At 49.2% G+C, this 22,185-nt stretch overlaps 1 protein-coding gene across 7 annotated transcripts in view; it reads left to right on the top strand.

Annotated features, from left to right (window-relative positions):
• DMPK (DM1 protein kinase) overlaps positions 1–22,185 on the top strand; it is a 77,012-nt gene that overhangs the window by 47,308 nt on the left and 7,519 nt on the right. For 6 of the 7 annotated variants that reach the window (XM_033158438.1, XM_033158435.1, XM_033158437.1 and 3 more), the window contains exons 2-11: positions 7,421–7,512; positions 8,154–8,237; positions 9,478–9,573; positions 11,846–11,994; positions 14,971–15,064; positions 16,060–16,260; positions 16,385–16,648; positions 21,005–21,093; positions 21,797–21,905; positions 22,023–22,165. In XM_033158438.1, the coding sequence (XP_033014329.1) occupies positions 8,196–8,237; positions 9,478–9,573; positions 11,846–11,994; positions 14,971–15,064; positions 16,060–16,260; positions 16,385–16,648; positions 21,005–21,093; positions 21,797–21,905; positions 22,023–22,165 (1,187 nt within the window). In that variant the 5' untranslated portion in view covers positions 7,421–7,512; positions 8,154–8,195. The remainder of the gene's footprint in view (positions 1–7,420; positions 7,513–8,153; positions 8,238–9,477; positions 9,574–11,845; positions 11,995–14,970; positions 15,065–16,059; positions 16,261–16,384; positions 16,649–21,004; positions 21,094–21,796; positions 21,906–22,022; positions 22,166–22,185) is intronic. The other variant, XM_033158436.1, reaches the window with a different exon arrangement.

Here is a 22,185-nt window from a genome sequence, read left to right on the forward strand (position 1 = left end):
GAAAGTTCTACCTGATTTTTATTCGGAATCTCCTTTCTTGAATCTGTTGGTCCGATTCTCCCCTCTGGAGCAGCTTCCTCCACTTCCTAGTGGAAAGCCCTTCAGATATTGGAAGATGGCTATCAGTCTCCTCTTCTCCAGGCTAAACATGCCCAACTCCCTCATAAGGTTTGCTTTCCAGACCCTTGATCATCTTGGTTGCCCTCCTCTGTGCAGCTTCCAGCTTGTCAATATCCTTCTTTAACTGAGGTGCCCAGAACTGGACACAGGGCTTCCAACCAACCCACCCCTCCCGCTTTTTATTTATTTTAACCTTCTCATATCCTCTCGAGCCAGTTGCAAATAATCACCTTGAAGGCTGGCCTGCGAGAGCAAAACAGGACTGGCTGCAAGTTCTTTGCGGGACCCGAACTGACGCATAACTTGCACCCAAGACCCTGCAAAGGCTCAGCTCCTCTGCCAACAAGCGCAGGCAGATGATGCCCAAGTTAGAACTTCTAAAGAGAGCAATTGCCAAACCACAAATATATTGCTCTGTATGAGGCACCTTAATACAGGTATGTTTAAGAGAGATGATCAGAAATAATTCCCGTATTAAAATTGTTCAGGGGGGAGGGGGGGATATAATTTTTTTAATCTTTTACTTTGCTTTGTATTTTAAAGGAGTGAACCCAGAATCCGTACAGCTTGTTCCTACCCACGTTTGAGTCCGGTGCTCACAGCAAGTGAGCTTCCCATGCTAGCGTTTCATTGCAAGAGTTATATAATGTTTGTATTGCAACTGTTTTCTTCAGGGCTGTTAGCTGAGCCTGTCAATAAAAACCCGTTGCGTAAGTTTCGCCTTCAAGAATGCACCCGGCTGTGCAAACCGTGGATACGTTGGGATCTTCAGAAAAGCAGAAAACAACAGCCTTTTCTTGCTTCCTTTGCACCCATGGAATTTGTTTCTCTGCATGTTTTGTTGGTGTTAAGGATCGGCCCCAAGCAGGGAGTTTGGGCTCGTGCAATGGGAGGATAATGCCAGTAGCAGTTGCCTTGCAACCTCTGTGATTTGGTCCTCAGATAGAACCATAGAGTTGAAGGGGGTCCTACTAGTGGGCATCTAGACCAACCCGGACTGCTCCTTTAGGAAATCCACTACTGCAGCATCCCCGCCGCTGTTTAAGATGCCAGTTGAAGCCTCTTCAAGTGCCCTTTTTTACTGTGCATTCACAGTTATTTGTTCTATCAGGGCAGTCATACTAATACGTTTCCTCTTTCAATGTCATGTACACCCTGCAGGAATTTTGGGGTGCCTCCACTACTTCATTTCCAGCCAGTGTGTAACTTCCTGCTGAAATACTTCTCATTCCACAAATGTTTTTTTTGGGGGGGGGAGCGGTGTGGGGCTTGACCCACTTTTGTTGGGCTATTAGCAAGTTGTAGACCTCTTATCCTTTGTGAATTCCCCTGCTCTCTCTGTTTGTTTGTTTTTAAAGCCCTCCTCTAAGCCATTGCCTATGAATGCATCTTGTGGCAGGGAGTTCCAAAAGGTTACTGTGCATTGTGCAAAGAAGTCCTTTCTTTTTTTCTGGCTTGAATCTATTGCCCAGCCTAATATGATGCAAGAGGGAGAAAAACTGTGCTCTCTACTTTCTCCTCACCAGATATCATCTTATAAGCCTCTTCTTCTTCTTCTTCTTCTTCTTCTTCTTCTTCTTCTTCTTCTTCTTCTTCTTCTTTTGTTCTTTTTTCGATATTCTATTTATTTATTTATTTATTTATTTATTTATTTATTTATACTTTTCAAGTTTATACATTTCACTAATTTTATACACCTCACTGATTGTACATTCATGTTGACATTTCCGAACTTGACTTCCATCCCCCTCTTTCTGCGGTTCCTTAAATTTGTTTTTAGTATCTTCTGCATATCCACATTAACTTAATTTGCTCATTTATGCCATCTTCTTTAAGTATGTACTCTTCTAAAACTGCAGGTTGTTAACAAAAATGCTGCCAATGTTTTTACCTGTTTATAATTTATCTGTAAATATTCAACAAACCATTTCCATTCATATATGGAATGGAACTCTCTCTCTCTCTCTCTCTCTCTCTCTCTCTCTCTCTCTCTCTGTGTGTGTGTGTGTGTGTGTGTCTCTATCTTATAAGCTTCTATCATGTCCCACCCCACCTTGCACACTGAAACATCGTGGGCACACGAACCTCTTTCCTGGCTCAATAATCTTGCAAGTCTAGCAGATGCCAGAGAGCAATTAACCTCTCCACCCTACAACCTGGCTCCAGTCTTACTCCTTGAACAATGCCTTGAAGGCAAATAAATATATTTACCCAAGCAAATATATTTAACTCCCTCTCGAAAAGCCGTCTCAGGACGGAGAGGGCCGGGGCGTCCAAAGGCAGCTGCGACCAAGGTCAAGGCCTCCTGTGCCTTTCGAGAGTCCTTTCCATGCAATATTTCGGCAGGTCCAGAGGGAAGAGAGGAGGAGCAGCACCAGCTGCTCAGGGTGTGAGACTGACCTTCTTCTCTGCCTCGGCGGCGCAGGGACTGCGAAATCCCCTCTGCTGCTGAATGGCTAAAGATACACAAATCTCTTTGAGCTGGAAGCAGCGGCCCACCAGCTTGGGATTCTTGGCTTGGCCTCCTCTTCCCTCCCACCCTCCGATCCGGCTGCTCTGTCCTCCTCGACAGCAGAAGAGAGCAACCACCACAAGCCATGAGGCTCAATGCGCCTCTGATGGGCCACTGTGCGTGGCTGGGTGCGCCACAACTCCCGCATGCTCAGGAGACGGTGATGGGTTGAGCTAGCTCTGGTGGGCTTTAAAAACGCTCGCTATATCATACCCTCCAACCTTTCTCCGATGAAAATAGGGACGTCCCGTTCCATAACGGTATTTTTAGTGTTTATAACCCACATGTCTTACTGGGTTGGCGCCAGCCACTCTGGGCAGCTTCCGACATACAGTGGTACCCCTGGTTATATACTTAATTCGTTCCGGGTTAGAGTACGTAACCCGAAAAGGACGTAACCCGAGAAATTCGTTCTGCGCATGACCGAGAAAACCTGAAAAAACAGCGAAAAACGCTCTGCACATGCACAAATTGCGCGCGCGTCGGGTTGCGCTTCCGGTTTAGCAGAGTTCGTAACCCGAAAAGTATGCAACCCGAAGCGTACGTAACCCGAGGTATGACTGTATATCAAAACAACAAAACATTAAAAGAAAGAACCCGTCCCCTATACAGGATTGCATTCAGACATCTCGGGAGTCAAATAACTCTATACCCTCCGACGTTTCTCCAATGAAAATGGGGGCGTCCTAAGGAAAAGCGGGACATTCCGGGATCAAATCAGAAACCGGGGATGGCTTATCTAGATCAGGGACGTCCCTGGAAAATAGGGACACTTGGAGGGCCGGTTATATATTTTGGGAAGTGGTTTTTGTGACCTCTGTGCATTTGGACACCTCTTAAGGTGCCGTAACCAAATGATGTGGTTCCTGAGATCAAGGAGCGGGTTTCTGTCAGTTTTGGGGGTATCGACAGCAGACGGAACCTTCTAAAAATGCACTGAGCAATACTGGGTACAAGGTTGTTTGCGTGCGTATGAGAGAGAAATGTCTCCATCAATAGCTATGAGTCATGAAAACTCAAAAGTGGAACCTTCAGCTTCAGAGGCAGTCTATCTTTGAAGCCTGGATTCTGGGGAGCGAGGAACGCATGGAGGTGGTTCTTGCCTTCATGCTCTGCTTCTGGGCCTTCCCCAGAGGTATTTCATGGAGAGCGGGATCCTAGGTTAGACAGCACTCTCTGGTCTCCCCGATGCCTGCCCCTCTCTCTCCTTTTCTGCCCTGGCAGTAGTAGGAGATGTGCAGAAAAATCTGCTGGTGATTATGCTTTCCCCATCATTTCTCCTGGCTGAAAACAAACAGCCCCGGATTGTCTGCATGTTGGGTCATTGTCAAAGCCAATGGAGCAATTAATTCATTTTTTTTTTTAATGTGGCAAACAGGAGACACAGGATGAAAGATGGCCTTTGTGCTTGCATGAGAGTGGCGGAAAATCTTCCCTGTGTGACAGAGGGCCTCTCCACACTGGGTTTTTTTTATTGTGGGTGTAAATCTGAAGCAGGGACGCGGGTGGCGCTGTGGGTTAAACCACAGAGCCTAGGACTTGCTGATCAGAAGGTCGGCGGTTCGAATCCCCGCGACGGGGTGAGCTCCCGTTGCTCGGTCCCTGCTCCTGCCCACCTAGCAGTTTGAAAGTACGTCAAAGTGTAAGTAGATAAATAGGTACCACTCTGGTGGGAAGGTAAACAGCGTTTCCGTGCGCTGCTCTGGTTCGCCAGAAGTGGCTTTGTCATGCTGGCCACGTGACCCGGAAGCTGTACGCCGGCTTCCTCGGCCAGTAACGTGAGATGAGTGCCGCAACCCCAGAGTTGTCCATGACTGGACCTAATGGTCAGGGGTCCCTTTACCTTTAAAAGGACCCCAGGACAGTTAAGTCCAGTCAAAGGCGACTATGGGGCTGTGGCGCTCATCTCACTTTCAGGCTGAGGGAGACAGTGTTTGTCCACAGACAGCTTTCAGGGTCGTGTGCCCAGCATGACTAAACCACTTCTGGCCCAACAGGACACCATGACGTAAACCAGAGCGCACAGAAACACCGTTTACCTTCCCGCCGCAGCGGTACCTAGTTATCTACTTGCACTGGTATGCTTTCGAACTGCTAGGTTGGCAGGAGCTCGGACAGCGCGACAGGAGCTCACCCCGTCACACGGATTCGAACTGCCGACCTTCTGATCGGCAAACCCAAGAGGCTCAGGGGTTTAGACCCCAGCGCCACCCGCGTCCCTATGGAGGACCGCTATTCCCCTACCGGAGCTACGATTCCCAAAGCCCCCTGGGAAGAGGGATGGTTTGTTAAACCGCTCTTGGAATAGGGGTGTCTTCCTAACAACTCTCAGCACCCTTAACAAACAGCAGCTCCCAGGATATTCTTTGGGGGAATCCATCGCTGTTTAAAGTGGCATCGCAGCACCCTAAGGAGGATGAAAAAGCGGCATTTTGGCTGGATCCAGGAAGGTGTGCGATGACCGGGATAGCCAAGCAGGCCATGCTTTCTCTCCTGCCTCTTCCCCCGAGTCTTTTTGCTATCTCCTCCCCAAACAAACCCCATTCCATCCTCCTGGGTCACATCCTCCAGCTATTTATAACCTGCTTCTCTCCCTCCCTCCCCGCGTCAAGACTTCCAGCTGTCCCTCTGCCAAGGCGGCGGCGATTGCATCTCTCCGCAAGCATCCCTCTGCTTCATCTTTCCGTCGCCATGTGTGGAAATCGCTTTCGAGATCCTCGGGGGGCTATCTGTTTCCCAAAAGCACCAAATCTCAGAGACGTCGTTGCCGCCGCCGCCGCCACGCTCGGGCCGCCGGTTGAGTCACCCGGTTGACGCCAAGCGCTGAGGTCACCTGACCCCCTCGCCGGGCCACATGACCTCCCCACCCCACCAGTTGGCCGCACAGTTTATTTTTAAGGCATGTGCTCAGGCCTCTGGTGGTGCAGAGGGCCTTCTCTGAGAAACCTCTGAGTCATGCTACCCCTGCCCAGAGTTGGCGTTGCTGTATAAGGGAAGCTCTTGCCCGCTATTAATATGACCGGGGCCAACGCCTTGGTGGGCCGGAGGCCATAGCAGGTGGGCTCGAAAATACCACATTATTTTCCCGCTTCTTGCTCATCCAAAGGACCATCTGCCTGAGGCTAGCTAAAGCACGAAAATAAATGTGAGCGCATCTGCCTGCAGCGTGTGGGGTTGAAGTCACTCCAGATGAGCCTTTGCCAACCTGGTGCCGTCCGGTGGTTGTTGTTTTTTTTGGACAGCAATGCCCACGGAACCAGCAGGACCAGACTTCCCTAAAGGAACGGGAGAAGTTTTCGACATATCTGGAAAGCAATTGTAATCGATTAACATCCCTTGTAGGGTCAAAATAAGTTTTGTAAGGAGTAATTTGTGGATTATGGCGAAGAGAATTAAGAATGGATTTTATTGGAAATATGAGTTTATAGCAATAACTGTAGTAACGAAATGCATAATTAGAAAGACTTTAGAAAACAGTCAGTCGAGGTTGAAGGAAGCCTCAGGCGGTGATAGCCAAAAAATTCGAAATGATGCTTAAAAGGATGTTATGCTGGAAAATATGTGTAAAAACTAATAAAAAATATTTATTAGTCAATGCCCATCCGACCTCGGCCAGGGCACTAGGTTTATTTTATTTTTGTTTATTTATTGTGTCTATATCTCACCTTTTTCTCCAAGGAGCTCAAGGTGGTGGTGGGGGGCATGTTTCTCCCCCTCCTCATTTACTCCCCACAACAACCCTGTGAGGTAGTTTAGGCTACGAGATGTTTGCCCAAGGTCTCGCCCAGTGAGCTTCATGACCAAGTGGGGGGATTCGAACCCTGGTCTCCCAGGAGCCAGTGTGGTGTAGTGGTTAAGAGCGGTGGATTTGTAATCTGGTGAACCGGGTTCGCTTCCCCGCTCCTCTACCTGCAGCTGCTGGGTGACCTTGGGCTAGTCACACTTCTCTGAAGTCTCTCAGCCCCACTCACCTCACAGAGTGTTTGTTGTGGGGGAGGGAGGGAAAGGAGAATGTGAGCCGCTTTGAGACTCCTTCGGGTAGTGATAAAGCGGGATATCAAATCCAAACTACTCTTCTTCATAGTGTGACGCTCCAACCACTATACCACATTGGCTCTCTTTCCCCCCCAATTATATTTTTATTTGCATTTTCAGGCTGTGCCACACAGAGCCAGTCCTGTCGTTAGGCAAACTGAGGCAGGGGGAGCGGCAGAAGGGAGGAGAGCGGTGGCAAAGTGTGGGTGTGAGCAATTATTATTATTATTATTGATTAGATTGATTAGATTTATATGCTGCCCTCCATCAAAAGATCTCAGGGTGGCACATAAATACTTAAAACAGAAACGATGAAACAATAACCCCCCACTCCCAAAAACAGATTTTAAAGGCTGTAGAATATTAATCAGCCAAAGGTCTGGTTGAAGAGGAACGCTTTCGCCTGGCGCCTAAAGAAATGTCATGAAGGCACCAGGCGAGCCTCTCTGGGGAGAACATTCCACAGACAGGGAGCCACCGCAGAAAGGGCCCTGCTCTTGTGTTGCCACCCTCCGGACCTCACACAGAGGAGGCACACAAAGAAGGGCCTCAGGTCATAGAATTGTAGAGCTGGCAGGTATCCCAAGGGCCATCTAGTCCAACCCCCTGCAATGCAGGTGTCTTGGCTAAAGCAGATGGGTATCCAGCCTCTCCTTTAAAACCCTCCTAGCTGCCCTGCTGCCGTTCTGGGCATCTCTTCTTTCCCTTCCCTGCCCCCCCCCCGCAAAATAATTTGCTTTTCTCTCCCACCAGCGGAGCCAGTCACCTCCAGACTGAAAGCGCTGCGGCTGCAACGGGATGATTTCGAGATCCTCAAAGTGATTGGACGGGGAGCCTTCAGCGAGGTGAGAAGGGCAGAAGCTGCACTGTGCTGGGGGGGTTCTTTTTTGGGGGGGCCCCTTTCCGCTACCAGGTGCCCTCGGTACCGGATGGCCAGCCGGGCAAACTTTTCGATAGACCAGGCGACAACAACGACGCTGAAATATCGGGCCCTTCTTGGTGACCCTAGGGCAGCCTCGGCCTACCTGGCGCCCTCCAGCTTTGTAGTACTATAACTCCCATCAGCCAGCCTGGCTAAGGCTGGCTTGGGGCAAAGTTCCAGCAGAGACGGCTCCTCACAGCGCTACAATTCCCAGAGCGGTTTAACAATCTGTCCCTCTTCATGGGTCGCCCTGGGAACTGTAGCTCTGCAACGGGAATAGAGGCCCCTTGACAACGCTCTGCACCCTCAGCAAACTAAAGCTCCCATAATTATTTTGGGGAAGCCATGAGTGTTTTTGAGTGGCTTCCCCAGATGGGCCGGGTATAAATAAAAAATTATTATTATTATTATTATTATTATTATTATTATTATTATTATTATTATTACAGTAATAATAATAATACAGTAATAATAATTAATGCATGGTACAACTGTGACCCGGGTTTGTCAGTCCAGCCCCTCCTTCAACACACAGACTCCCACCCCCCTATTTTACCTGCACAGGTAGCGGTCGTGAAGCTGAAGAGGACATCCCAGGTGTACGCCATGAAGATAATGAATAAATGGGACATGTTGAAGCGGGTAGAGGTGGGTATGGCAAGCTCCACCCTCCAGGCCCTGTGGGTGGTTTGGCCTTTATAGGTCAATACCAGCTCTTTGGATTGTACCAACTGGGGCGGGCGGGGGGATCCTCAGATGACTTGTGACGGACTGGTTGGACACAAAGGAATGGTGAGAGGAACCAGCTGGAGAACCACCGAGGGAAGAAGGCTCAGAGCCAGGGAAGTGGTGGTGGGATGACAATGAGCGGTCAGAGGGAGAAGAGGGAGCAGACTGGGAGGAGGAGGTGTCAGAAGCTGAAGAGGGGACAGGGCTTAGTGAGCAGGGAGAGTCTGTGGCAGAGAGCAGTCCAGAATCAGAGGCAGAAGCGGAGGCCAAGAGGCAGAGATGAGTCTGGCTGGGGAAGAATCATGGGTGTTTCCCACTCCTGCTGCAACAAGCTCCCACCCACCCCCTTTACTCACAGAACCAGAAGAGAGATGAAAAGGGTGGAGGAGAGGTTGGCTGCATGCAGACACAGTCTCTGATTGCTTGGGGAAAACCCTGGAGAGGAGGCGATTTACGCCAGCGGCCGAAATTGTGGAAACCTTTTGGGGAAAGCGTATTTCCACCTGACTGGCTCTCTAAACACTCATTCTCATTGGCTACATTCAAATGAAGGAAAGCTACTCTGCATATCAACCTAAGCGAGTTGTGCTTCCTTTTTCTGGTTATCTGGCTATAACTTTTGATAGAATACAGATAATTGAACAAACTTTGTTGCATTACGTTCTTCATTAAATTATCCTTCCGTTGATATATAATTTTATGTTATTACTCCAAGGAAAAAAATGGTGTTATGAGCCATCAAACCTCAGAAAGGCACTTTCCCCAAAAGGTTTCCACAATTTCGGCCACTAGTGCATAGGCAGCTGTGGGGAGGCAGGACTTTCAGTCTCGGCAACAGATCCATAGGGCAAGACCTACCGTGAATGAGCCACTATGCTCATTAGGCCTGAGCCTCCGACCAAGTCAGTGCAAATCATGTTCTTGCCAATAAGGAGTTAACTCCGACTTGCACAGTGTGATTTACTGCCGGTTCGCTCCTGGCCTGACCCACAGAAGTGTAGCACTTTTCATAGCAGGGATTATTTCAGTTCCACATTGGGCTGTTGTTTTATACGGCTCTATGCTTAGCTACCCAGAGAAGATCTGCAATTAGTTGGTATAACAAATAACTGTGAACTGAATTGAGAAAATAAACCGATCTCGATGCGGCACCCATCAGGTTTCCTGCTTCCGAGAGGAGCGGGACGTGTTGGTCAACGGAGACAAGCGCTGGATTACGCAGCTTCACTTTGCTTTCCAAGATGAGAATTACCTGGTAAGTGGTCATCAAGGCTGCTTATATGAAAATACTTACAAAAATACCGTACTTTTCTGTCTATAACCAATCGCCAGTCCACCCCCGGCACTATCTGTGTATAAGACGCCCCCTATTTTTTGACATTATTTTTTAAAGGAAAAAAACCTAGTCTTATACACGGAAAAATTGGGTACATCACAAGCAGTACGTAAAAATGTTTTGAAACATGCACAATGAAATTAAGTAATCCCCACATAAGCCATAATAAGGTGTAGAAATGAAGATGCCAAACTTCAGTGCCAGTAACAATAAAATTAGCATTTCCAGATTAACATATTGGCACAACAAATAACCCGAAGCAATATCGCACCCCAATAGCCTGTAGACATCCTGAGCCCCAAACTGGCAAAGGATTCTTCCATTGCAAGGAGTTGGGCTAGATGATCCTTGTGGTCTCCTCCAAGTCTACGTTTCTATGACTCACAACCAAAACAGTCCCTTGTGCAGCCTCAGCTTTTGTAGCTGGAGTCAGTCCGCTGGTCTGTCAGTCAGCCAGTCAGGGCTCTGCCCTCCCCAGTCAGGTGGGAAGAGGCTAGCAAATCAGGGAGCGGGTCTTGCAGGACTCACAGCCAATATGGGGCTGCTGAGTATGACATGTTCATAAGAACCGAAGGAGATGCAGTGGAGATCCATTTGGCCCAGTGCTCTGTCTCTGACAGTGGGCAGCTGGGACTCTGGCGGAAGATCACTGGAAGGACAAGGGAGCCAGGGGTCAGCCCCAGAATCTACTTTCTCAACGAGGAAGTTGGGACAGAGGCAACGAAAGGAAGGGAAGATCTGGACATGCGCCGAGAGTGCCTTTCCTTCCTCACTGGATTATGTCAAGCCCACACAGGTCTGGGATTAAGAGCCTCCACTTCAAAAGGCAAGCCGTCCTCCGGTTTCGAAACTGACGTTTGCCATCCCTTTTAGTTGGCTCCGGGTGCCGGCTGACTGGCAGTGTTCTGCCTCCAAATGACCACCATCGACAAATTTGTTCTCTCCGGAGTTTAGCCTTTTAGGGTGTTGGTGGGCATGCGAGTTAGCAGGGAGTCTGTGGTTTGGGGATGACCTGGAGTCTGGAGCGAGTCGAGACGTTTTGTTTTTTTAATTCGGAGGGGAAAGGGAGGAGTGGTGATGGAGAGCCCCTGTCGCTTTGGCCGTGAGCTGTGAGGCAAATAAGCTTTTCGCAGACCAAAGGCTCATCAATTGTATCATCTTATCCTCACAATGGCCAAACCGATGCCCCATATGGGGAACCCACAAGGAAGACCTGAGCACAACAGCCTTCTCCTTGGAAAATTGTCTTCAGAGGCATATTTTGCCCCCCTCGGTGGATGCGGTAGTTTCAGTTTAGTAAAACTGTAGCCTGCCCTGAGCTTTCAGGGCGCAAATTTAAGCAGAGAATAGCATATCCTACAAGTGAAGAATAAAGCCCTTCAAATTAGCACGGCGGCCTTCGCTAAGTCGGTATAGTTAGCGTTCACCTCAGCTTCTCCATCTGCAGTATGGGGGTAATAATAATACTAAATAAAATAATAATAATAATAATAATAATAATAATAACTAGGGTCGGACAGAACTTCCTTACTGACTCCAGGTGTGGCCATCAGAGTGTAAGCACCAGTCCTCTCTCCATAGTTTTTTTCAGGCTTCATAGAACCAAAGAGCTGGAAGGGACCCTGAGGCTCATCTAGACCACCCCCTGCAATGCAGGAATATGCAGCTGCCCCATACGGGGATTGAACCTGCAACCTTGGCGTTATCAGCACCGCACTCTAACCGACTGAGCTATCCTGAGATTCAAAACTCTAGAATCAGCTACATTAGTAAAAAAGAAAACGTTATAAATGCGTTATAATACCGTAACACCAGGTGGCGCTGTAGAGCTAAAATCGGAACTCTGTTAAATTTTCCATTGTGGGCTTTAAAACGTGTGGTTTTTTAAAAAATAACTTTGTAGATGCAGCCCCTGTCTCTGGTTGTGGCAGCTTGTGAGGGGAAATGTTGTGGGTTGAAGGGTTCGTGGAGGCAGAACACTTTGAGTTTTCGGGGCCCCGAACAGCAGTTGGCGTTGCGATAAATGATACCCCAGCCTTCGCCAACCTGGCGCCCTCTGGGTGTTTTGGACTACAGTTCCCATCAGCCGGAGGTTGTCATGTTGGAAAACACTGGTCTATGAGAACACGGTTGCCTAAAAGGGAGGAATTGGTGCTGTTTCTTAACCTTTCTCAACTCCATCCATCTGTAGTATCTGGTGATGGACTACTATGTTGGGGGCGACCTCTTGACGCTGCTGAGCAAATTTGGGGACCGCATCCCGATGGAGATGGCTCGCTTTTACCTGGCCGAGATGGTGATGGCCATAGACTCAATACACCGGATTGGTTATGTACACAGGTAGGTGGAGCAGGCAGTGGGGGTCTCATGGAGGGAAGGGCCAAGAAAGAGCATTCTAGGCTAGGCCCGGGGAAACTCCGGCCCGGGGTCTGAATGTGGCCCTCTAGCCCTATTTATGTGGCCTCAGGACTCTCCCTAGGCCTCACCTTAAGCAGCTCAGCTTTGCACCCAGAAAGCTTTTGACTGGCTAGACTGGTGTTTGCCAATGTGGGCGATACTGTCCCCTGGTATGGCACTGGAACGATCCAGGGGGCAGTCGTAGTCTCAGGTGCAATTGGGGTGTGTGTGTGTGAATAAAAATAAGGAGGCAGTGGAAACATAAAGGAAGAAAAGGAGAGAAGAAAAAAATTGAAAAACCATTTCATCTATTGTTTAATGACACTTCTACTTTTTCTTTGGCGATCACTTGTAGCTGGTTAAGATTGTCTTCCATAAACACTGTTTTAACAGTGAGTCCGTAAGTGACTGTGGAGGCCAATTCTGGATCCACACGTCCTTCCACAGTGGGGACATAGGTTTCCAGGCAGGGGTTGATCACAGTGAGGGTTTGCCAAGCGTGCCTTCCTCTTAGCACGTTTCTCCCTTGCGTCCTGAGTTCGAGTGTCTTCAAAGCCCATGACACCCTTGGTAAAGGCTGTTCTCCAATTGCAGCTCTCTCAGGCCAGTGTTTCCCAGTTGTCGGTGTTTGTACTACATTTTCTAGCTTTGCCTTGAAAGAGTCTTTAAACCTCCTTCGTTGACCACTGGCATTACGCTTTCCATTTTGAGCTACTTATTAACTTGTTTTTCAAGACGTTATAGGTAGAAATATAGATACGTAAAAGAAGGCAGATTTGTCACGGCTCAAAGAAGGTAGATTTCCAAGGGGGCGGGGTTGATTAATTTTGGGGGGAACCTCTGGGCTAGAATATGCCCTCGATCTCTGCTCACGCATCTTGCTTGCCTGGATAGAGAATAAAGCAGGGGTCAGCAACCTTTTTCAGCTGTGGGCCGGTCCACTGTCCCTCAGGCCATGTGGTGGGCCAGACTATATGGGGGAGGGGGGGAGATAAACGAATTCCTATGCCTCACAAATAACCCAGAGATGCATTTTAAATAAAAACACACATTCTACTCATGTAAAAAACACGCTGATTCCCGGACCATCCGCGGGCCGGATTGAGAAGGCGATTGGGCCGCATCCCAATAGAATAGAATAATGCCTACCCCTGGAATAGAGGGTTCGAGGCTGCATCCTATTGCCTCCTCCCTGCACCCATTCACTCACCTTCTCCCCCCTCCCCCCCCCCCAGCCCAATCAGTCACCCTAATTCCCAGCTCTGCGCTCCAGAATGGGCAGAACTCGAACCCGACACTGGGGCTTTCTCCTTGGAGTTCCGCACTGATTTGCCCCCGGCTCATCAAACCCCCAAATTCCTTCTCCTTTGCCCGTCACAGTGTTCGAAGAAGCAGGATATTGTAGGCAGTGTGGGGGGGGGGGCCCAGAGAGATCAACCCCCACTTTCTTGCTTTTGGCTCTGGAATCTGTGGGCTAATCCACTGTCAGGCTTCCCCCCCACCCCTTCCTGACTCTGCAGCCTGCTCCAGAGGGGGCAGAGGAACTTCTATGGGGTCAGGAGGGGTTGTGGGGTAGGCAGGACCAGGCGAGAATTCCAGAGTCTTTGTGCCTGGCCTGCTTCCCCACCCCCAGCTGCTGGGTCCATGAGGCCGGCCTGCTCCCTCCTCGCACACAGAGCCAAAACAGCCATAAACGTTGTCCTAGATTCATAATCGCCTAATTCATCTCAGGCTGTGCAAGACAAGCTGGGCTTCCCTCCAAACCACATGAGCGGCCGAAGCTTGGGAATGCAGAGGGGCCTGTCGGTGGGGTGGGGGGGCGCTGGGGGAGGTATTGAGGGCAGAGTGGCTTTCAAAGGAGGAATTCCCCCAAGCAACATCCGCTGCGGAAACCCCCGACTGAGGCTTCTGGGGACCCCAACGGAGAGTGCCCCACAGGGTCTTTCCACTGGTGACCCCTGGAACTCCCCTCCCCAGGAAGTTCCTGTGCCTCCATTTTGTCTGTTTTGGGGAGAAATCTCGAGACGTTTTTCTTCTTTGGAATCCCAATCTTCGTTTTATTCATTGCGACGGTGAATTAACTGCCGCTGCTCATGTTTTCGGGGAGGGGAGGTGGTCAGGCAAGCTCTCTCCCCCCCCCAAAGAACCGCTGCCAGTCATGTCACCTCCTGTTTGCCTTTCCTCTCACCTAAATAGCCCCAAATGCTGCTGATAAAACAAAGCAGTAGGTCTTAATTTGGGCCCCAACTCTGGACAGAAATGCCCTGTGGAGCATCGGACGGCATTGCCTCTGAGCATGTGTAGAGCTTCCTTCCTTTGCTGTTCAGTAACCATGAGCAGTGCCGTATAGTTAAAGCTATGGTTTTCCCAGTAGTAATGTACGGAAGTGAGAGCAGGACCATAAAGAAGCCTGATCGCCGAAGAATGGATGCTTTTGAATTATGGTGCTGGAGGAGACTCTTGAGAGTCCCATGGACTGCAAGAAGATCAAACCTATCCATTCTCAAAGAAATCAGCCCTGAGTGCTCACTGGAAGGACAGATCCTGAAGCTGAGGCTCCAATACTTTGGCCACCTCATGAGAAGAGAAGACTCCCTGGAAAAGACCCTGATGTTGGGAAAGATGGAGGGCACAAGGAGAAGGTGGCGACAGAGGACGAGATGGTTGGACAGTGTTCTCGAAGCTACCAACATGAGTCTGACCAAACTGCGGGAGGCAGTGGGAGACAGGAGTGCCTGGCGTGCTCTGGTCCATGGGGTCACGAAGAGTCGGACACGACTAAACAACAACAACAAACCATGAGCAGCTATCTGGCCGCCTTAGAGGAAGGACTGAGCCCCTCTCTACTTCCCCAGGACTGCTCGTTTCAGTTTCCCAGTCTCCAGACTTTCTCACTTATCTCTTTTCACTCCCCAACAGAGACATCAAACCAGACAACATCCTCCTGGACCGATGCGGACATATCCGGCTGGGGGACTTTGGCTCCTGCCTCAAGCTCCGCAAAGACGGGACGGTGAGACTTGAACTGGAGGTGGGGGGCGATTAGGGACAGGGAACCAGGCACAGGGCCTTCTTGGTAGTGGCACCCGCCCTGTGGAACATCCACCTGTCAGTTGTCAAACAGATGAACAGCTGCACAACTTTTTGAAGACATCTGAAGGCAGCCAATGTATAAGGAAGTTGTTAATGTTTGATGTGTGTTGTGTTTTTATTATGTTGAAAGCTGCCCAGTGTGGCTGGGGCAACCCAATCAGATGGGCGGTGTGTTGTTGTTGTTGTTGTTGTTGTTGTTGTTGTTGTTGTTGTTGTTTGTGTTTTTATTATTATTATTATTATTATTATTATTAATCTGATTCAGCCTGCCTTTGGAGGCAAACTGACATAATTATTTTGCCCTTTCTGAAACATGACAAAAACTGAAACATGGACACCCTCTGAAATTCACACTTCTTTGAATTTTTCAGGGCAGTTCTCCAGCTAATAATAATATTTTTTTATTTATACCCCGCCCATCTGGCTGGGTTTTCCCAGCCACTCTGGGCAGCTTCCAACAGAATATTAAAATGCAATAATATATTAAACATCAAAAGCTTCCCTAAACAGGGCTACCTTCAGATGTCTTCTAAACATCAGATAGTTGTTTATCTCTTTGACATCTGGTGGGAGGGCGTTCCACAGGGTGGGCGCCACTACCGAGAAGGCCCTCTGCCTGGTTCCCTGTAACCTCACTTCTCACAGGGAGGGAACTGCCAGAAGGCCCTAGGAGCTGGACCTTAGTGTCTGGGCTGAATGGTGGGGGTGGAGACGCTCCTTCAGGTATACTGGGCCTTTGATGCTGTTTAGGGCTTTTAAGGTCAGCACCAACACTTTGAATTGTGCTCGGAAACGTGCCAAAATGCACATAGCTAGGGCAAAGTGTGTGTGTGTGAAAACCCCTACTCCAGCAAAAATAACCCGAAACAAACAAAAAAAACCCCAGCAAATAAATATGTGTTCTGTGTGTGGCAGGTCTGCTCAACGATAGCCGTGGGCACCCCAGATTACCTTTCCCCCGAGATCCTGCAAGCAGTGGAAGACGGCACTCACTCTTACGGCACAGAGTGCGACTGGTGGTCCCTGGGCGTCTTCGCCTACGAGATGTTCTTCGGCCACACTCCTTTCTTTGCCGACTCCGTGGTGGAGACGTACGGAAAGATAATCCATTTCGAAGTAAGCGAGGGGCGGGGACTTCAGGGTGGGGTCTGTGTGGGTTGCCTCTCCAGATGGAGAATCGGGACTAAGGGATCTCTCCCTCGGCTCCCTTGCCGAATGTCAAAACTTCTCCTTTCCGAAGGAGCACTTCCGGTTCCCTCCCTCGGCTCCCGATGTCCCTCCCGAAGCTCTGGCCTTGATCGAAGGGCTCATCTGCCCCCGGGAGATGCGGCTGGGGCGCAACGGGGTCCGGGACTTCCAAGAGCACCCCTTCTTTGCGGGCGTGGACTGGGATTCGCTGCGGGACTGCGTGGCGTCGTTCGTGCCCGAATTTGCCAACGCCACGGACACCTGCAACTTCGACGTGGTGGATGACTGTCTCACTGACATGGTGAGCGGGGGAGGGGTACGTGACCTTTTTTATTTGTCCCCTTCTACTCCTGATCCCCCTCTCCCCACCCCCGGTTCCAATTCATCTGAGAAACACAGTTTAGGTATCAATCAATCAATTTATTTATTGCATTAGCCCTATGGCCATAGCACATAGTAGAAGACCAGGCAGTAGCCTGGCACGATTATGCAAAGAATACTACAGATACAGTTAATAATAATAATAATAATAATAATTTATTATTTGTACCCCGCCCATCTGGCTGGGTCTCCCCAGCCACTCTGGGCGGCTTCCACCAAACATTAAAATACATTTAAAATATCACAGTTTAAAAACTTCCCTAAACAGGGCTGCCTTCAGGTATTTTCTGAATGTCAGGTAGTTGTTTATTCCCTTGACTTCTGATGGGAGGGCGTTCCACAGGGCGGGCGCCACTACCGAGAAGGCCCTCTGCCTGGTTCCCTGTAGCTTTGCTTCTCGCAGTGAGGGAACCGACAGAAGGCCCTCGGTGCTGGATCTCAGTGTCCGGGCTGAATGATGAGGCTGGAGACGCTCCTTCAGGTATACAGGACCGAGGCCGTTTAGGGCTTTAAAGGTCAGCACCAACACTTTGAATTGTGCTCGGAAACGTATTGGAAGTAAAACAATTGGAAGTAAAATCGTACAGGATAAAACAAATAAAATAAAAAAGCACTAGCGGGCGTGACGACAGTGTCCATGTTGGGAATATACATAAGACTAAGGCTAAGGGAAGTTGGCCAAAAAGGTGGTGCTGAGTTTCAGGGCCTGTAATATGTAGATGGCCACTCCACGTGAAAACAAGGGGTTGGCATCCACCAGTTGATATTTCATGCGGTCATCGTCCCTGGACTCCGGGAATGAGATGGGTTTACAGAGCTGTGCCTTCCTTGTCCCACTCTTTGGGCGATAATTTCCATTGCTTCGCTCGTTTCAAAATGTGGCAAGCCAGCCCTATTGGGTATGGGGCTGGGGGGGGGGGCTCATGTTCATTCTCCTAGGGGGACGGGGCCCAGGGAACCGCCCCAGAGTCCTGCCCTGACCGTGGCAGTTTACAACAGCAAAAACACAACCTTCACAGACTTGGCTGAGTATCAGGCCTAATGAGCACAGCAGTTCATCCCCAGTAGGTCTTACCCCTTGAATCAGTTGCCGAGACTAAAAGTAGGGTTGCCGTATGTCTGGGAAATTCTGTACATATAGCAACCCATGTTGGCAGTGTCGTTTTTGCCGCTTTTCCTGAAAAATCGCTCAAAAACGTCATTTTTTGTGATTTTGCCAAAAAAGTTAATCAACTTTGCTCCCCCCCCCCCAAAAAAAGCTTTGTGTCCAGATTTTCACTTTCTGAAATATGGCAACCCTACTAAAAGTCCCTATCTCACCACAGCCATCTAAATCACTTCTTCTCCAGGGCTTTCAGAAGCAATCAGAGACTGTGCCTGCCTGCAGCCAACCTCTCCTCCACTCTTTTCATGCCTCTCCTGGTTCTGGGAGACAAGTGGGGAGAGGAGCTTGACGCAGGAGGGGCGGGAAACACCTGTGATACTTCACCAGCCAGACTCATCTCTGCCTCTTGGCCCCCCTCCTCTCCTGCTTCCTCTCCTGCCTCTGATTCTGGACTGCTCTCTGCCACAGACTCACCCCGCTCACTGAGCCCTGTTACCTCTTCAGCTTCCAACACCTCCACTTCCCCGTCTTCTCCCTCTGAACACTCTTCATTGTGCCACCACCAATTCCCCGGGCTCTGAGCCTTCTTCCCTTGGGGGTCCCCCAGCTGGTTCCTCACACCGTTCCTCTGCATCCAGCCAGCCCATTGCTCCCTGGTCCTGAATGGGGCAACTTTGGACTCACAGCTGTCCATGGAGGCACAGGTCAATTGTGTGTTCAGGGCCGCTGTCTACCAGCTCCATGTGGTATGCAGGCTGAGACCCTACCTGCCCGCAGACTGTCTCGCCAGAGTGGTGTATGGTCTAGTTCAGGGGCAATACAGAGCCCTATCAGCTCTGACAAGCCAGGTCAGCAACCTTTTTCAGCAGGGGGCCGGTCCACTGTCCCTCGGACCTTGTGGGGGGCCGGACTATATTTTGAAAAAAAAATTATGAACGAATTCCTATGCCCCACAAATAACCCAGAGGTGCATTTTAAATAAAAGCACACATTCTACTCATGTGAAAACACCAGGCAGGCCCCACCAATAACCCAGAGATGCATTTTAAATAAAAGGACACATTCTAATGTAAAAACACGCTGATTCCCGGGACCGTCCACGGGCCGCATTCAGAAGGCGATTGGGCCGCATCCGGCCCCCGGGCCTTCGTTTGTGGACCCCTGGTCTAGTTATCTCCTGCTTGGACTACTGTAACAATTTATTTAACTGAAACAATAACATTGTAGCATATGTATCCATGTTTGTTAACTGATGTGGTTAAACTAATTTTTAAAACAACAGCAACAACAACCCCAACTTAGATTGAATTTCAGCACACATGGAAAACTTAAAACAAATATTTATTTCCTGATGAATAATAATGTAACTTAAATAGGAAACTATCTTTAGGAATATTTTTTTTCCTCCAAAAGCACTTTATTTTAAAAATCCAACTGAAATTTTAAAATAAATCCCTTTTAAATTAAAAAAAAAAAACAATTTAAAAATAATAATCCGTGTTTTGTTTTTTTAAATAAAATCATTGATTTTTATCCACTCTGCCCACAGTCATAGCCACAAGAGCGGAGGGGGGTATTGTCTGTAGTGATGCCCTAGGCAGACTTTCTCAACCTTGGGTTTTTCAACGTCGTCACATTACAGCTCCCCTCATTCCTAGCCAGCATCAGTCAGGGATGATGGGAGTTGTAGTCCAATGGCAACTGGGGGAATCAAGGCTGAGAAAGACTACACTAGAGTTTCTGCAGCGGACTTTCAGGGAATATAATAATAATTTATTATTTGTACCCTGCCCATTTCATCAGGAAATAAAGATTTGTTTTAAGTTTTTCATGTGTGCTGAAACTCAGTCTAAGTTGGGGTTATTGGTTTTGTGTTATTGTTTTTTTTAAAAAAAGTTCAACCACATCAGTTAACAGACATGGATACATATGCTATAATGTTATTGTTTCAGTTAAATAAATTGTTTAAATTGTTATTAAGGAAATGATTATTTTTCTCCTTCCAATAAAGTGCAGCAGAAAAGCTGTCCACATATAAACAGTTCAACTTATTAAACCTCAGCACAATTTCATAATTATCTATGTATTTCTAATCAAATCAGTAATTTTTGATATAACTGTAAAAACTACTCTGAAAATTTCTTATTCCAAAAATGAAACCTTCGTCTGGTTGTAAATATTAAGATTATACCAGCCAGGAATGAGTCTTTCCGTAAAAAAAGAGAGAGATTTAAATCAAGTCTTACTGACTAGTGATTTAAATCAATTTGATTTAAATCAAATCCACTCTGACTATGGGGCCTCCCTAGTGCAGGTGTGGGGAACCTCTGGCCCTCCAGATGTTGTGGGACTCCATCTCCCATCAGTCCCTGCAGCGAGCATGGCCAATGGTAATGAATGACGAGAATTGCCATTCAGCAACATCAGGTTCCCCATTGTGTCGTAAAATAATTTGGCCTGCCTTACCAGTAGGCAGGGCTGGATTTAGGCTTGATGAGGCCCTAAGCTACTGAAGGTAATGGGGCCCTTTATATGTCCAGCTGTCCTTTGTCAACAAAAATTTGTCACTGTTTTTTGGTGTGTGTGTGTGTGTTGAGCATATGCTATATGGTAATTTATGGACCTAATAGGTTTCTCAAGCCATTTGCACAAATACAATTTTAGGGAGCAGGCTAGCAGGCGGGGCCCATTACTTACACAACACAAAACACTGTTGCTGTATGTAGGTTTTATTTTATTCGTTTTTTATCTTATATTTTGGAAATGTACACCCAGTTTTTTTCCCCTTTAATTTTTTTGGGGGCTCCCAAGAGAATGAGGCCCTAGCTTATACAGTGGTACCTCTAGTTACAAACTTAATTCATTCCGGAGGTCCGTTCTTAACCTGAAACGGTTTCTTAACTAGAGGCGCGCTTTCGCCAATGGGGCCTCTTGCTGCCGCTGCTCCGCCGGCGCACGGTTTCGGTTCTCATCCTGGGGCAAAGTTCTCAGCTCGAGGTAACTCTTCCAGGTTAGCGGAGTTTGTAACCTGAGGCGTTTGTAACACGAGGTACCGCTGTATGTAAATCCGGCAGTGCCAGTAGGGGGCGCTATGCCCAGCCTGCTGCTGCTGCTCCGGTTAGAACTTGACCCCCCACCCCACCCCACCCACCCACGCTCTGTGTGCTTGTGTCTCCCTTTTCCTAGGAAACCTTGTCGGATGTGATGGAGAGCTCTCCGCTCGGGGTGCACCTGCCCTTTGTGGGGTATTCGTACACCTACACGGCAGCAGCGAAGTAAGACGCCTTTGGGGGTGCCGGGGGCGCTTGGGTTGGGAACCCCAAAGCTGGTGTCAGAAGCCAGTTGCAGGCCCTGGAATTGAGGTAGCCGGACACCAGGAAAGGAGAGGGGTTCAGCCACCTGTGCAGAAGGTGGCAGGGGTAAAGGTAAAGGGACCCCTGACCATTAGGTCCAGTTGCAGACGACTCTGGGGTTGCGGCGCTCATCTCGCTTTATTGGCCGAGGGAGCCGGCGTACAGCTTCTGGGTCATGTGGCCAGCATGACTAAGCCGCTTCTGGTGAACCAGAGCAGCGCACGGAAACGCCGTTTACCTTCCCGCCGGAGTGGTACCTATTTATCTACTTGCACTTTGGCGTGCTTTCGAACTGCTAGGTTGGCAGGAGCTGGGACCGAGCAATGGGAGCTCACCCCGTCGCGGGGATTTGAACCGCCGACCTACTGATAGGCAAGCCCTAGGCTTTGTTGTTTAACCCACAGCGCCACCCGCGTCCTGTGGCAGGGGTACGCTGCTCCTATTTAAGCCAGACCTTGTTTCAGGAACTTGAGGCCTGAAACCTTGCTTGACTTGGTGCCGCGGTGGGCTTTCTCCATCTGTTGCCCGCCCCTGCTCTAGAGGAGGCCAGAAAGCAGTAGGCTGGGTGCGGGTGCTGTATGTTTGCTGCCAGGATAAGGTCCGTGAGGCTCTCCCTTTCTCTCAGACAGAATGAGCCGGAGGAAAGAGGCCGCGGGGACGTCAGCATGGAGGTCGATGGCAGCCAGAAGACTTTGCCCCCAGAACAGACCCCCAAGCAAACACCGGAGGAGCTGGTAGGTTGGGGGACCAACTGGAGCCAGGATGGGGCAGTGGAGAGAGCCTGGCCTGGCATCCCAGGGGCACCTCAGTGTCCGAGGCTGCACAGACACCTCCGTCTTGCTCCCAACCAGGCATGCAAACTCCCTGATGGGCAGAAGCTCGACGTGGCCACTTTCCTGGAGTTGCAGTCGGCGCTCGAGGAGGAGCTGAGGAGCCGGGAGGTGGTGTGTCAAGAGCTCAGCATGGTCAAAGTGGCCAACCAGACCTTTGCCAGGTGAGGGTTATGGGGTGGGG

This window comes from Lacerta agilis, chromosome 8, assembly GCF_009819535.1.
Source record: "Lacerta agilis isolate rLacAgi1 chromosome 8, rLacAgi1.pri, whole genome shotgun sequence".
NCBI classification, from domain to species: Eukaryota; Metazoa; Chordata; class Lepidosauria; order Squamata; family Lacertidae; genus Lacerta; species Lacerta agilis.